Below are 16,841 nucleotides of genomic sequence, written 5' to 3' on the forward strand. Positions count from 1 at the left end.
GGAGGTCGCTTCCGTGTCAATGTCCCCGGCAAGACTGCTGTCGAGAGTGTCGGCACCTGGGGAAACGGGGGGCTCTCCTTCCCTTCCCCCCGGTGTGCTAATGCAGGCGACTCGGTACACGCGAGGGACTCGAACGTGCGCCAGAACCAGCGAGCAGCCCCGGCTGGCTGCCGATTTGACGTTCAAAGAGCCCGCAGCCCCGTCAGGGTACTCGGGGAAGGCGGGTTGTCCCTGTCCTGAAGCTGTTGCGGGCTTGAAGATCCAGGTGGTGCGAAGCGGGGACGGCCCCGAAACGAACCCCACGTCATTGACCTCCCAGAGAGGGAGCCTCTTTATTCTTCCCGCGGGAATTGTCCCAGCTGACTGGTTTTCAGGGGGTTGGAAGATGTTTTGTTTATTTGAAGTCTTCACAACAGGCTGTGCTCGCTCCGGGATCTCACTCCGGAGTAGAGCAGCCAGAGCCCGCTCCTTTGAGGAGAGCCGTCGGGGCTGTTTCCTGCAGAGGAGGAGGGAGCAGGGTGGAAAACCTGAGTAACTTTTCCTGAAAGCTTCTGCTGTGACTTCACAGCTGAGAGACGGTGCCGTGGGTTTTTGTAATCGGGAAAAGTAGCTCGTGCGTTTCTTTAACGGGTTTGTACTGCACTTCTGATAGAGGCTGTTACTCATCATCGGGGTTTTTTCTAGTTCTTGAGCTTCTCCTCCACTATTCCGTTTAAAATAACGTTAGAAAAATGCCTTATTGTTGTGCTGACACAAAGAACTTTTGCACTTTTTCTGTTTCCCCTCTTGGAAAGGTGTAGCAGGGTGTTGTGCCAAAACAACTACTGCACCCCTGGATCGAGTAAAGATTTTGCTGCAAGCTCATAACCACCATTACAAACATCTAGGTAAGATGGCTGCTGCGTGTTGAACTTGGGGGTTTGAGTGCGATGTGGATGGTTTGGTTACGTTGATTTATTCAGCGATGTGGCTGATACAAAAGGCGGCTGGTCAGACAGAGGGTTGGATCTGTCTGGGCAGTCTCTGTGCCTTGTTTTGTTAGTGTTTAGAAAGGAAAACAATTCCCTGTGTGAGTAAACTGTGGTACTGGTTGATGTCGGTGATTGAGATGTTAGAATAATCCTCAGCAAGACATGGAAGGGTCAGGCTTGGTCTTCTCCTGGCTGCAGCCAGCGGGAGATTGGGAATCGCAGGTTCACAGCCTGGATCATTTATGTCAAACCTGGCACCACTGGTAGCGGCTGCAGTCTGTTACAGCCATTGCCACTTCCCAGGGGCCGTGGGAACCGGTGCTTTTCAGAGCTTGGTAGCCCTCCTGGTGGCTCGCAATTACACGACCATGACCACTGAATCCCGCAAGACTCATGCGCACTTAGACTGCCAGAGAGCAGTGTGGTTGATGTGAATTGACGATAGAAGCGGATCTGTGCTTGGCATGAGGCGCAGGTGATCTGTACTCACAATCTGTGTTGCATCGTGGTGAGAGAAGAAATCTGGAGTGTCAGCGTGGTCAGAGCCACACTCTGTGGTCTCCAACAGTGCCCTCTTGTGCGCAGAATTTGACGTATTTTGTCATGTGTTCTTGAAATATGACATAACTTACGTTCTGAAATCTGTGTGTTACAGCTGTCAAGAAAAAAGTGATTTTTTGAGTTGGTTAATTTTATATGTAATGAAAGTGGAATTTTTAACTTAGATGCTAAAGATAATTTTTTTTAAAGGCTGGAAAAATAAATCTTGGAACAAAATTCCATGGCTATATATGCACTTCAGTGTACCAAAAAGGGAAAGGCAAATAATGTGGTGCTTTGGTAATGCAGTCACACAAGTATGCACTCAGATCTGCAGTTTGAAAATGGAAGGCTGAAGTAATTGGTTTGACTGATACTTTAAATCCTTTTTCTTTGCTTTGTGCTGTGCTGTAATTGGCAAGTAAAATTCTATATTCTTCCCTATTTAGTGGTTAGATACAATGCCGATATTTTGAAATGTGCCTGACTTGAATGCATGTCCTTGTTACATGCAGGCAAAAAAGAAAATTACGTGGATGAGATACCTGTAAGTGTAGAGACACGATGGATTAGTTCATCAAAGTCTTCTCTAAAAGTTTTTACTGACCTTGCTCTGAGAGAGTTTGTGCCACATGGAACTCAGAGCATGTGTCTTAAGAACTGTAACTTCTTGTTGCAGGATAGAGAGAAGTCCTAATCATGGCATAAGTATTTGCAGAGGCATGTAATAGATGTGACATCTTAATATTTTATTCCTAGGACCCCAGAAACTGATTAATACCTGTTTTATTTAAACTTCAAACAAAAGTTTGTCAACTACCCTCTTATTTTTTTCCTGCCTGATAAACGTGTTTTTATGTTCAGCTCTTACATTATTAAGTAGTTGCATATTAATGAAAAGTGCTTAACTGTTACAGTTTATTCCTTTACAAGAGAAAGTAACTTCGATAGCAGTTGTGCATATCTAATAATATGTTTATAATAAAACTGTAGATTTTGCCCAAACTTTGTGTGATCTTGCATTATTTTCGACCTATTAAAAGGGAATAGGATTGCTTCTTGTTGCAAAGACTCTGGCACAGGAAGTGTGAGGTGTTTCAGTTGTAAGTAATGAGAGTCTTGAACTTGTTTACCTCATTTCCTCAGTGACAGCGTTTACTCTGTAATTTAGCAGTAGCTAGTTTTCCTGTGGCTGTAGAGTTACTTTATTATTTATTTATTTTGAATGGACTAAATGGCAAGTCAACCGGTTTCTTTCCTTCTGTCACTGGTATTAGCTTCTGTGGGTGCACTAGGCTCGCTTGCAGCCTGGCAAGTCGCAGGGCCTGGGTGTGTGCATTCAGAAGGAGCTCGACTGGGTCTGGGGGGTGAGAATGCTGGTAAAACTGAACTTCAGACCTCCTCCTTCTGGTAGTGTTTGGGCAAGGAAAGTGGATTTTCCACTCTTCATAGTTATCGGAGCAACATGATCCCTGGTCCCTAGTTCTGTCTGTACTTTCTTATGGTCAGTCATATTTGCTTGATTTTTTCTTTTTCCCTCCCCACATTGTAACTGTCTTTTTGTCTTGCTGGCAGGAGTGTTTTCTACCTTGTGTGCTGTCCCCAAAAAGGAAGGTTACCTCGGGCTCTATAAAGGAAATGGGGCCATGATGATTAGAATCTTTCCATATGGCGCAATTCAGTTTATGGCATTTGACCAATACAAAAAGGTAGTTGAATTTATTTTGTTTTCCTTTTTTCTTCTGCCTACAATAAATACAGATTCTTTAGGTGATTGATTTTGACACTGTGTCTTTTGAGTCTTATTAATTAGTTGCATGTCTTTTCAAAGGTTGCTTGATTTTATCTGAATATACTCATTAAAAATGTCAAGGCAACGGTGAAACTTTTTTACAGTGAAACTTATTTTTTAAGGAAAAAAATTCCCACCCATTTTTGTACCTTTGTATTGTTGAGTAATACTTTTTTTTAATGAAACAAAGAGGTAATTAAAGTCTGCTGCTGCTTGTCATGCTGTAGGTTTGCCCTCTGTGAATAATGTAGGAACAAAATGTAAAATGGAACCTCTTTATTATATTGTGTTGGGATTCTTCGTGGAATCCCATCGATGGATGGGGTAACTTAAACGTGAAAGTGTGTCTTGATATGACTGTTACATTTGACCTGACAAATGACTGTGTCAGGCTCTAGATAAAAATGACCTGTAAGAGAAAACGCTCATTTCAGGGTCCCACAAAACAGGTGGATTCCTTTCTGCTCTTACTCTGCATTTACTCTTGCATAATAAATATATAATAAATCCCTGCAACACTTTTTGGAGGTGAGGTGTTAGCATGAACATTTTAAACATTGCTTGTATGTGGTGAAAAATACCATTTTACTGTCAACGATGAGGAATTCCATGTGTGAAAGGCCAGATTTAATACCCGGTCAAGTAAATTGCATGATCTTTACTGAAGACAGTGAGACTGAAATTGTAATTCTCTCCCCTAAAGAGCAAATTTCAGAAGGCTGATAAAGAAGTAACTGTAATATGTTTCATATGTTCTTTTTTGTGGTGTAATTGTAAATGCTTGATCTATGCTTGTTTTATGTCCTGTGGAATAGATGACTGCATGCCGTGCTTTGTAATGAAATGATCTATGAATCTGCAAATTTCAAGAAACCATTTAGCATCATAACAATTTCTTTTATCTGTTAATTGACAACAAGCGAGATGTTTTGCAGGAATATGTAAAAGGAAAAAACCCCAAACAATTCTTAAAGAAGGAAGATAGGAATTTTATCTTTATAGCAAAAACTGCTTCTTAAATAGTCTCAGTTATTTGATAAAAGCCTGGAAACTAATGTCTAATTCCTAACTTCCTTCCAGGACGAAACGTAACTCAAATGCCTCTGAAATGTTTGACTGCTTTCTTCTCCTTTTCTTTTATCCAGTTAAACAAAGTCTTAAAAATATCTTTATAGGACTGTTTCACATGCTGTGCATGAAAGAAAAATTTACTCTTCTCAAATGTGGCACTTTTCAACTTTGCTCCGTGTCCTTTGCTCTCTATCATGCAACAGGGGTATTCAGTTTGCGTTTTCTGACACACATAAAAGATAACTAAATAAACAATCCAGTTTTTGAAGTAAATAGTACAAATACTTTCAACTAATTGTTCTGCCTTATTAGTAGAATTTTCATGTTTTTTAGTAAGAAATTGGTAACAGCAGCAATGTTCAGAGAATTATTTTAATGGTAATTAAGTGCTCTGTTTGAATTTGTAGTGTTGTGAACTTCTTGGACACAGCTACAGAGTTTGCATTCATGGGCTAAGAAGTGTGTGATGTACTTCCCTGTAGTTTCTGATACGTGATGACTGTAAATGTTTCGTGTTTTGTAGATAATAAAGAAGCAACTTGGGATTTCAGGGCATGTGCATCGATTAATGGCTGGATCCATGGCAGGTAAAGTTCTGTACTTGGATTTCAGACATCCCTTTTGCTGGAAAGTTAATATTTGTTTAGAGGATGATTTGATGTGTTTTCAGATCAAACTGTTGCAAATTCGTGTTAAGCAAAATTACTAGTAAATGGTTAATGTAACAAATAGTTGCCTAACTGAAGACTGTTTGTCTAAGAGTATTCTTGAAAATACATTTGTTCAAGCATTGAATTCTGTGCTATGTTGTAAAGCACAGTTTTTAGAGTGTTTATTATGGCTTTTAAAAAACGGAGCTACCCAGTGTCATTAAAATGAAGTAATAAAGATGCACGTTTTAGAGAATTGCCTCATCAGCCTGTCTGTATTGCTGCTAGGTGGAATACAAGCCCATAGAAATAGAGAACTTCAGCTCCTTAAATGGGTGGATTCTTTGGATTTGCCAGAAGAGTCTGTACTTTTCAACATTCAGTGTGGGGTTGTCAGGATAGTCTTTACATCGTGTGTGTGAACATTGAAAAACATCCTTGATCAATTAGTGCAGTAGCAGTAGAAAAACCCGTTTGTAAACTGCCTGTATATAGTACGAACGTATGTTTCCTCCTGCTAATCATTCAGCGAAACATAGCTAAGAAAAAATAGGGAAAGGTAAGTAATAGTGGCCCGATTTTTAATTGAGGTGGTTCTTTGTGCGCTTTTACTTCATAAAAATGGGCTTAATAGTGTCTAGTGACAGTCTTTAAATAGATAGAACACGAGTATTAATATTTAGCTTCTCTGTGAACAAAAATACTGGGGTTTGTTAATATTGCCTTTAGTTAAACTAGGAAGATTTCATGGAAGTATTTTGGCTTTGGATGCCATGAAAGGAAAAGGAAAGAGGGTGAAATGAAACAATTCAGAGATCCTGAAAACTAGCAAGCAAAACCCATTTGCAAGATACATTCCAGAACTTGGCTGGCTTTCTAACTCAAAGAAGTGAAAAAAATATATAGACTTCTCCCCCCTTTTTTTTTTACTTTCTTTCCCCATGGCTCCAATAGTACTAAAGAACACTTAATTTTTTTTTTTTCTCAAAAGCTTATTATTAGGTTTTTCAGGAGCCCTGTTAGAGACCTGAAACCTGGCTTGTCCAGGCACTGTGAAAACACTGACTAATCAGCTTAACTCTGTCAGTGTTGGATATGCTGGAATTCTTTGCGTAGATAAATTAATAGCATCTGGCATCATTTTAAGCACCTTACTGGTTAAATCTGTTTTGAGTGGTTAGGGTAGCAGAAATAAAATTAATGTACAGTATTATCTGGAAACCATGATCCAATGAAATGTTTCTTGCGGTGTATGTAAGTGTGATATACTCAGTCCCAAAACTGAGTAGATGAGCTAGACGTAGATGTGCAGTGAAATGAACCTAGCAGTCAAGTATCGTATCACATGTGAGTGTCTTACTCTGTGTTTATTAGTGGCATTAACTGCTTTTTGGGATATTCATTAGATAAATAAGAAGGAAGGGTTTCTATTGAGTACACCAAGAAGATGTAGGGGAGGAAGGAGGCACTAAGAAGAGTGCAGAGTTTGAAATCTGATATAGAAGTTTTCTACGTTTGTAAACAAAGTAAGAAAAGACTTCTAAAAGCAATTGGTAGTATTTCTTGCTTTAACTCCTATGGCTTAGGTTCTTGCGACTCCTTTAAGAGGTATTATTCTGTTCCAGGTTGAAATGACTAAAGGAGATAGTGTGCTGCAGCAGAGTATTGGTGGAGAGGGGCAGTTTGCTGGAACCCAATATTATGGAGTTGACAGTGGGTAACCCTTGTTTCCGGTTCCTTTTTGTCCCTTCTACACCATCTAGCCACACAGCTGTCTGCTTTCACTTCGGTGTGGCTACTGACACTTAAATCTTGCTTAGATCAGTGTTACCAACATTACTAACCGTCCTCAGACCTGAATCGGCTTCAAAGCGGTGGGAAACATTTGAGTATCTTCTGTGACTCATAAACAGGATCAAAAGCATATCCACAGGGAAAAACAAGGCAATGAGGATGGGGGTGGTGGAGTGAGGGAAAAGAAAAAGCTATTGTAATGCATATATTTAAGGAGGCCAAGTTAAAGTTACTGTGGAAACTTTAACTCTGAATTTCCTGAGTCTTGTGTGATTCAAATTTCAGCTGTAACACCTCATTAACAGATAAATGGTATATATAACTGCTTTTAAGGAAAGACAGAGCTGGGGAAAAGATAGAGAAATCTTAGAGGTCATTGGGGTTTAGGAAACAAAATGATCAAATAACACCTGTATCATAGGTTGATTTTGCAAATCTAAGTCTGTTTTTAGGTCTCTAATTGAAAAATCTGAATTAAAACACAGAGATATGTATTTCCTTCCCTGCACTCGATTAATTTAAAAATAAAAAAAGCCAAAAAGACTAGATGTTACCTAGAATAAACTCAAGTTCCATGAAACTAATACAGAAAGCATGTTTTTGTTTTTACTTTTAGTAAAATAGTACTGATCTAGGAGGATACTGATGGTCTCAGTTTTAAATAGTATATAATTAACAGTTACTTATTTGAGTCAACATTTTAAAAGAATCTGTGCTATTTCTTTAGGTGCAGTTCAGAAAGAGACAGAATTATACACTGGAGGTCTAGAAATATTAGTGCTTGTAAATTAGGCAGTTCTTCAACCTGTCTGATAAATGTTCTTTGCCATCGGCTGTTTCTCTGTATGCATAGTTCCTGAAGCTTGGTTTTGTTAAGATGTCTTCTTGATACATTAATCTTTATACTAGTTAAGGAGCATATCTTCTGCAGTTCAAGGCTGTGACTCGTGCTTATCACTTTTTGAACTGTAAACCTCTGAATCATCTGGTAGTACTTAATTTGATCTATGTAGTTCTTAATAAAATACAAAGAGCATGATACAGAAATCATAAAAATGTGTATCAGGTATGTTTGCAGAACCTGATCTTTGTAAATGTATTTCACTTTTTTCTTGCTCCAGATGTTTTTTTATTTTCAAAGAAAGACAATTAGTAAGAGAGGAGGAATTGTAGGGAATTTGGAGACAGAGGTAAATCCCTGTACAGCTAATCTCATTGTTAACTCCCAAAGCCTGGAAGCAAATCAAGGGCAGTCCAATTCCTGTTGTGCTTCTTTGACACTAAGTCTAAGTAAAGGCCTGTGTAACCCAGTATCTTGTCCCCAAGAGCGGTCAAAGGTCCTTGAGGGCAATATGGTAAGTGAAGAATGGTTTCGCCCTGACTCCTTGACTTCTGAGTCAGCATTTGCAATGAAAGCATGCTGCTTTTGAAGAAGTGGGTCCTTAGAGGAGGAGCTGCATTGCCCTCTTAAGATTATTCCAGATGAGACGCTGGGAATTGTAGTATGTATCTCTTAACTGTTGAGATCTTTCCAACTATGTCCTGTTTCACCAACCGTGGGAGGGATCTTTGGCTCAACTCTCGTTATTTGGCATGGACTTTGCTTCCTCAAGACAGGGAATCAGTCTTAAGATGCTGTGATCTGACTTCAGAAAAGTCATAGCATTTAGGGAGTAGAAATGAGATCAGTAGTTTCGTAGACTCCACTGCAATGACTTTCAGTCCCAAAGCTGGCCACCATTCCTCCTAGAAAGGATAGTGTCTCTTCTGAGCCCCAAAGGAAATCTTAACCCCTTGTATGTACATCCTGCTTATATGAACAGGAAGCAGTAACATGCCTCTCCTCATTGCTTCAAGAAAGCTTATTTTGTGGCTGATGTTAGAAGTACCATTTTTCAGAATTTGTGGCTAGAGGATTTGAAGAAAAAGAAAATCCTATCTAAATCCTTACTACATATGGTTTCTTTCAGTTCCATCTGATCTTTTTTTCAATTGTACTATTTTTGGACTGCGTTTCACTAGCTAGTGCATTCACCAAGCTCTTGGTTGGTCTGTTTGCTAGTCTTTGTTCAGAAGAAGTTCCTGGATATGCATCAGTGCATGACTGGAAAAAGAAGGGGGATATAAAGTTACCTGTTTTCTGAAGTGGGGTTCTGAAGACGTTCACTTCCTGTGAACTCTCAAGCTCTGTAAAAGCTTTTTTTCTCTTTTATTATTTTTTAAAATTGCTTGAATTCACCTATTTTACAGTATCCTGGGCATCTCATGCAATCTATTAGGAAAAGGCTGTAATCCAAGGGATTGCAATTAATAGTGTAAGTCAGTGGAAACAGTCCTAAAGTTTCTTTGGAGTTTTGCAGCTTCTAACTTTTGAATCCTATGGGTAAGATAACATCAGAAATCAACTGCAGATGGCTGGGTTTTGTTCAGAGGAGTCATCCAAACTCTTGGAAAGAGGTGTATTTGTTTTCTGAAATAAATTACTGATAGGATACTCCAGAAGGCCACAAACTTTACTCTCAATTGACAGTTAACTAGTGTCAGCTTTTTGGATAACTCGTTCATGGTGTCCACTTATATTTTTAATCTAATCCCGATATCTTCTGCCAGATCATTCAGCTTACTAAAATAGCTTTTTTTTTTGCTGCAGACATAAAAGTTATGAAGAGTTTGTTTGCTGGAGGAGCTGTTACGTTTGGGTTTTGTTGTTGGCTTGTGGGTTTTGTTTTGTTTTTTTTACCTCCCTGTTGTGGTTTTCTCTTGACCTTGTGGAGAGGAGGGGAAATGATACACCTACAAAAAGAGATATCATTAAAAGTCTATTAAAACTTGAGGAAGTGGCAATTTCCTGTCAGTGTAGTCAGTGTGCTTATCTTCTGTAGTACCAATTTTTAAGGGTGATGTTTAGCTAAATCAGAGCAGCTGCTAGAAAATGGTATCAATCACAAATGCTTTTGCTTGCTTCTCCTTTTCACAGTTTTTTATTTTCTGGTGGTATATCACCATCACTAAAATGACCTGGTTTTAGCAAACAGTTTTAATTATTCCCTTCAAACTGTCAGCACTTGAGTGGTTTACCCCAAAAACTAGTAATAGGGAAGAATTTGTTATTCAGGTAACCGTTAGAGGAGCTGTTCTCTGTACGGGAGTTCTGTTTTCAAAATTACAAGCTGATCAGCATCTAATCAGTTTTGAAGCAGTTCATAACTGGATGAATCCTAAGTTTGGATTTTTTTGACATGATAAAGTGTAGAAATAGCTTCTTTTTGTCAGGGTTTTAAAACAGAAGTGCTGGTGTAACATGAACTATTAAAATGCAGTATTGCAATGGAGCTAAGTATGCTTTATCAGTACGATCCTGACTGTATTTTATGTCATTAGAATATATGTAGCATTTTCAGATGCAGTAGATGGATGCATGTATCTATATCCAGTAATCACATAAAAATCTGACAAAGCCTTTTTGAAATAAAACCTGTAAATTTGGTTGTTTGATGTTGTTGTTAAGATACGGTAGGATCAAGTTTCATGGTTGCAACCCGGTAAAGCTGATGCACTTGACTAGCTTAATGCTTATGAGCCGTGGACTGAAATAAGATTGCTCATGTGAATAAAGTTAGGCCCATAAATCTTTGGAAAATCAAGGCCTAGAGGTGTGCAGCTTCAGTGAACACCAAGTATAAACATAAATTCTTTGTGTTGCTGAAGTTAGTGTTCCTGTTTGCTGATTATAAATGACTTTAAGTGTTTCTTTAACAAAATAATTTGTGTGTTCTGTTATATTCACTGCGACAAAAGGAAATTCTAATTTTCAAAATAATCCTAGAATCAGATAAGGTGTAGGTGAGTTTTGTTTGCTTGTTTTGTTTTTGTTTTTAATAAAGGTATTACAGCAGTGATTTGTACTTACCCTCTTGATATGGTTAGAGTTCGCCTGGCATTCCAAGTAAAAGGGGAACACAAGTACATGGGAATTATCCATGCATTCAAGATGATTTACACAAAGGTATTTTCTCTTTTAATCTTCAGTCCTGTCAAAGCCAAATATGCTCTTTAAAGAAAGTTGCACTGCATTGAAAATAGTGGCTTGGTGGAAAATAGCATGACTTCATTGCGTGCACATTTTTTTTAATGTAAAAAAATATACTTCCTTCTACTTAGGCTGCTAAGTTGTAGCTAAGACTCATGTAGGTGGTAGGCCAAAAACAGCAGAGAGAAGTTGCTTTTCAAGAACAAGTAGTAACAATACAGAGTATTTTGGGGAGGAGGGATATGTATAATGCAGAAATGTCTTCCAGATTATAATGTTGGATGTAGATTTTTCTCCTTCACTTTCTCTTCTTTATCTCCTACGGAGCCAGGCAGTTGTCCCCTCAGTTCTTCGGGCATAAGAAATGGAACTGGATGTTAGCTCCTTGGTGCTAGGTGATGCTAGTCAGACTGCTGTCATGTGAATCTGTATAAACAGTCCTATAACTTGTTAAGACATTTGTTATTTCTTGCCACAAATGTATTTTTCTTTCAAAGGAAGGTGGTTTTAGTGGGTTCTACAGAGGGCTGATGCCAACTATTGTAGGAATGGCACCGTACGCGGGTAAGTTAAAAACAGAACATGGCAGTCCTTCAGCAGTTATATTCACTACTAAGTTTACATTATATATTGGCACAGCAAGTTAATTACCTTCTGTAAAAAGCAAGGATTCTGTTTTCTACTGAATGGAGAGGGGAGGCCAGTAGAGGCATTTGCAGCTCTTCAATCTTACTCTAGAATTGATCAAAATGTGCTAAAGCATCTTCAGTTGGCAAAGCGTAGCTTTTCTGAAACTCGGCGTTGAGAGAGAGAGATAAAGTAGTGGTTCTTTCTCTCTTGTTCCCTAGTTTTCCCACAAGAAAGCTTGGAGGATATTTCAAACAGGTAGATCCATGAGAGAGCAGAGCGCTCTGTAGATGGAGACTTACAGCTGTTACTGGCTCCATCTCCTGGTGAATTCTATGTAAATACGCAAGTTAAAGCAGGGGGTGCTGTGGAATGGAGGAACATCAGAACTGCCCAGCTAAACGACACTCATATTTGAAAGACAGGAGATGTTCTTCAGTTAAAAACTCTTAGGAGTTACTCTTAAGAGCAATCTAGTAATTTAAAACCCACAGGGTAGCTTATTTAAAGCGTTCTTTCAATGTTAATTATAAATGCTAATTCATTGGACAGAAGTTACTGTAGAAATTCAAAGTGTTGTCTATTTCTTTTTGCTTAAGAAAAACTTCTAAAATAATTGGAAAATGGTTTAATTTTGTAATTGCAGCTTTTTGTTTATGATGATGATGCATCAACAAATAGTTTGCTTTTTTTATGAAAGTGCATAAAATTAAATTTCCTTTTAGGTTTTTCATTTTTTACCTTTGGTACCTTAAAGAGCATTGGACTTGCTCAAGCACCTAACTTGCTTGGACGGCCTTCATTAGATAATCCCGATGTCTTAGTTTTGAAAACACATGTAAATCTGCTGTGTGGTGGCATAGCTGGAGCAATAGCTCAGACAATATCGTAAGTTTGGGTACTGTTTGGGGTTTGTTTTGTTTTTTTCTATATAGCTGTTAATTTTAAATAAACTTTAACCTGAGAATATGATTTTATGTATGTTCATTATTTTGGTTTTTAAATCAGATTAATGACACACTGGAATTCAGTTACTTCCTATTGCTTCATTTATTTAAATACCTTTTTAATCTTCAGCATATTTAAAGATACATGCACTGACTCAAAAAAATTCAGACCAATCTTGTAAAATCAGGTGGAATCTTGTGGTAGACTATGAAATTTTGACCATGAACTTAATTTGCAGAATTTTATTATTCCAGTTTATGTTCAAAACAATGTAACCTGTGAAGCCATAAAAAAAAGGGAAAAAAAAAAAAAGTCTTAGATATTGTATTTGGCATTAATTTTTTTCTTACTTTGCTTTCTCCATTCTTATGTTCTCCTTGTCATATTTTATTTTGTCCATGAAATAAATAAATTTTATGGACTTATGGTATGAATTTTTCACCAAATCATTGCATTATGAATGTAATTTTCTATTAATCCTTATACTGTTAATTTTATTTTTGATTCAGGTGTCTTCTCCAGTGTTTTACAGACTTTTACACTCTTCTAATCTTCCTTATTCATGCCAAATGGAATATATTAAGAGATCTGACTTGCTGGTTTTGGTTGTATAGGGGAAGTCTCCCTTCTTGGAGAACTTTCAGCTGTGTTGAGAATCTGAGCTGGATTCCTGACTCACTGAAAAGGGAGTTGGAGGTTGCACATAGACTTCTTTGTACTCTTTTTTTAAGCAATACTCTTACAGTCATCACACATCTGGTTGAACTGCTGTTCCAATATCTCCTCTGTAGATATCCCCTTGACGTAACTCGTAGACGAATGCAGTTAGGAGCGGTTCTCCCAGACTCTGAAAAGTGCCTGTAAGTATTATCTTTTAATTCATAGGAACTGAGTTCTTAGATGTCTGAGCAAAGTTAAATTCTTAGTTTTAAATTTAAAAACCAAAACCTCAAACTGCTATGTAGCTGATTTCGTCATTCTTCTAATGAGTAAGTTTCCACAGAGACAAAAGCTGCTATTATTGCTCAGGGATTAAAAAAAAAACCTGAAATCACAATGGCACTTCTGTTAGTAATACTATGTTTGAGTTAGTAACTTTTTTTTGTATTTTAACTCGACTTGTGATGTCTTTAATAGCAGCAGGATCCCTGAGAGACTGTGTGCTTCTACTGAAATGAACTGTTTCCAAGGTTTTTTTAATGGTGCAGAATCTGTTCCATAAGATGATTTCTCATAATACTGTTTTATTTGACCTTTCTTGCATTTGTGGTCATGTCCCACACCCCACATGTAGGTGGGGTTGTGCCAGTAGAAGTACCATAATATTCTTAAAATCATAGTATTATATCAGCTCTCCTCTTGAAAGACTTTCTGAATGTTGAATTTACTCAACCACATTGAGTTCTAGGACAGTTTTATTTTGTTTACTTTCAGTCTTGTGGAATTGTGTATGTCTGACGCCGTTGTGATTCACTGGGACCTTCCTGTGTGGTGAATTGGATCTTACTGACAGTAGTCTGTCTTAGTGACCTTTCATTAACAATTAGATGTTGCTTACTGTGAAAGTTGCTGTTCTGTTTTCCTTAGCATCTTTAATGTTTGGTGTTTTGTTTTGTTTTTTTCTTGGCTGTTTTCCACTGCAGATACTTTAAAAAATAAAAACGTGTTAATCATTTTGGGGGTTTTACTTTATGCATTTGTGAGAAGTACTTCTACAGACGTTAGGCTTCCCCATTTGACAATGTTGTTGTGATTGTATTTAGAGAGAGCTGTGCCTTGAAGATGTATGACTTTAGAGGACAATAGGATAAAACAAGTAGGAAATCTTGAAGCTTTGAGGCATAGGGAAGATCTCAAAGATCGGTGCCTTTAGTAGCTTGGACATATTGAGCACTCACAGATTTTTACATTGCCTTGCATTTAATATCAATTTGCTCAGTTTAAGTATATGAGGAAAATCATTCTCCTTGCATATACACTGCAATTCTGCTTTTAATAACGTAAATTAACATAAATGGTAGCATTTCTCTTTTGAGAGAAGATATTAGGTAATTGTCATGGTGGAGGAAGCTACACACATGCTTGTAGATAGAGATGTAAAATACAGAATGAAACATAAACTTTATATGCAGAGCTTTAGAAGGATGGGTAGTGTGATTGACTGCTCAGAGAATGGGATACGAGCGTAAATACTGATCTTTAATGCAAGAAATGTGTGCTCTGCTGGGCAAATTACATTTCTGTTACTTTGTATTCCCTTTGTAAGAAGAATTGATGCTTCTCAGACCCTTCCTGTCAGAGAAACAACAGAACATGCGTAGTCACTCTGGCATGAAATGTCTTAAAATGTCTTTTAGGGCAGGTGTTTTCAGACTGAAACTTCTTTGGGTGGGATTGCATTGTCCCCTTTCCAGTTCCTAGCCCTTGTGCCCAAATTTTTCGCAGAAGCACAGACTATCTTTGGAGTCCTAAAAAGAGTATAATGCTTTGCTATATTGAGTCCCGTGAGTTTTTCTCCATAGATCTCTTAAGAGCCAAGTAAAACAAGTGTCTTGTATTTAAAGAAAGTGATTTTGACTGCTGAATATGTGTATCCAATACTGATTGGGGTTCTTATTTTTCCAGTACCATGGTGCAGACACTGAAATATGTGTATCAACAACATGGAATAAGAAGAGGATTATACCGTGGTTTGTCTCTAAATTATATTCGTTGCATTCCTTCCCAGGCTGTGGCTTTTACCACATACGAACTTATGAAGCAATTCTTGCACCTCAACTAATTTTTTTTCAGAAGACTTTCCTGTAAAATACACTATCAGTTCTCAAATTACATTGGTGAGTAAATTACTTGAAGTTTAAAAAGAAAAGCTATCTGTTACTGTGGAACTGCTGTTGTCTGACATTTCTATTTGCCAAAATGTGGTTAATTTCCTGGAGTCAAACCAGGAGACAGATCACAACAAACATTAGTTAGCTATAAACACTTTTTTTGTATTTGATCTTCTAGGCTTCATTACATTAGTGTTAAGACTCACAGAGTTTTAAAAGGACACCCTCATTTTATATGGGTTTCAAGCTGTTAGTTATTCAGCTTACCACCATTACAGGAGCTACACACACGATTTTATTGCTTTTCAGCTAGTAGTTAGGTGTCTGTTCTTCAAAACTTAAAATGAATAAACTGATTTGAACAAAATTGAATGATTTTCATATTCACATACTTGCCAGCTCTGTAGAAGGTGAACTCAGCAGACCACAGCTTAAGCATCTTTTTTTTTTTGTACAAGTTTTCTGTATGCAAGAACAATGCAAGTCTCTTCACCCAGTTCAATAAAAACTTGACAAGATGTATATAACATTATGAGAAATCTTGCAATTTGGAAACCAGTTTCTTGGCATACATTCTTTTCTAGAAAATGTTTTATCTACACAAATAAAACCAGGGGAAACCTCACAGTGGCAAGTGCTAGTGAAGATCTCCTTAAGACAGTCAGTATGAGCCTAATCTTACAAGGCATTTCTGCATCTTTTCTGTGGAGCTGAATGTTCTCTATTCAGTTTGTTGAAGGCTGCGTATTTTATGGACTTCCCAGTACTAGCTCGTGTAAACATGTTTGTCCCTGCCTTGAAACACGGTGACAAACAAGACTGCATGCTGCTGCATTTACCAATTTAGGCATATGGACCATAATCAACCTCTTGCGCAAGGAAAGAAAATGAAGATTGTATCAAAGTCTGTAGATGTGTATATGTACTGTTTCTGAAGTATGGAATGCAATAGACAATTACGCGTTTTCCTTCCACTACAATTCCTTTTGTAGAGGGAATTATTTTCCAGACTTGTTTATAGATGATTTGCGTTGGTACTCTTGATTTTACTCACTTGATTCAGGAAACTGTAAAGCGTTTACTGTAAGCGATGTAAGTTATTTATTTATTGTAGGTATTTCTGCAGTGTCTTTTAAGAATTGGTAATGGTTATGTTAAGTGGTGGATGGTGAGATCGATTTGCTTTATTTTGACAAATTTGACAAACTGGATTTTGAGTTATATATTCAATACCAAATTGGTGGCTCAATTTTTTTTCCAGTTTCTTCAAAGTATGTATTTCTTTGATATTTAACAATGTAGCTATGGACAGAGAATGAGATGCATTTGAATTTATTTTATTAAAAATTTTGAACTAGTGTCTTTGTGTGATTTGTATGTGTTGCAGCCAGAGAGAATGCATGTTTCTGGGATTATTTGTATGTTTAACCTCATAGGAAAATCTGTATAACATTGTCATTCTCATTAAGAGACAGCAAATAAGACTTTTCATATGATCTTTAGTTCCACTTAAAGGAAAACTAGCCAATATAACAGCGAATTTTTATATTTTAAAGTCCTTGCAGTAGAGGTAAATCCACTGTAGGG

The 16,841-nt window shown here is 37.6% G+C and overlaps 1 protein-coding gene across 1 annotated transcript; it reads left to right on the forward strand.

The window, feature by feature from the left end:
- Window positions 1–19: 19 nt before the first annotated feature.
- SLC25A16 (solute carrier family 25 (mitochondrial carrier), member 16) lies at window positions 20–15,589 on the forward strand. Its single transcript, XM_010138711.1, has 9 exons — window positions 20–377; window positions 795–887; window positions 3,087–3,220; window positions 4,898–4,961; window positions 10,703–10,824; window positions 11,346–11,412; window positions 12,201–12,363; window positions 13,215–13,283; window positions 15,049–15,589. Exons 1-9 carry the CDS (start codon window positions 20–22, stop codon window positions 15,203–15,205), a joined length of 1,227 nt encoding a protein of 408 aa, XP_010137013.1. The 3' UTR covers window positions 15,206–15,589.
- The last annotated feature ends 1,252 nt before the right edge of the window (window positions 15,590–16,841 follow it).

The sequence above is a fragment of the Buceros rhinoceros genome, unplaced genomic scaffold, assembly GCF_000710305.1.
Source record: "Buceros rhinoceros silvestris isolate BGI_N320 unplaced genomic scaffold, ASM71030v1 scaffold45276, whole genome shotgun sequence".
Classification (NCBI taxonomy): Eukaryota; Metazoa; Chordata; class Aves; order Bucerotiformes; family Bucerotidae; genus Buceros; species Buceros rhinoceros.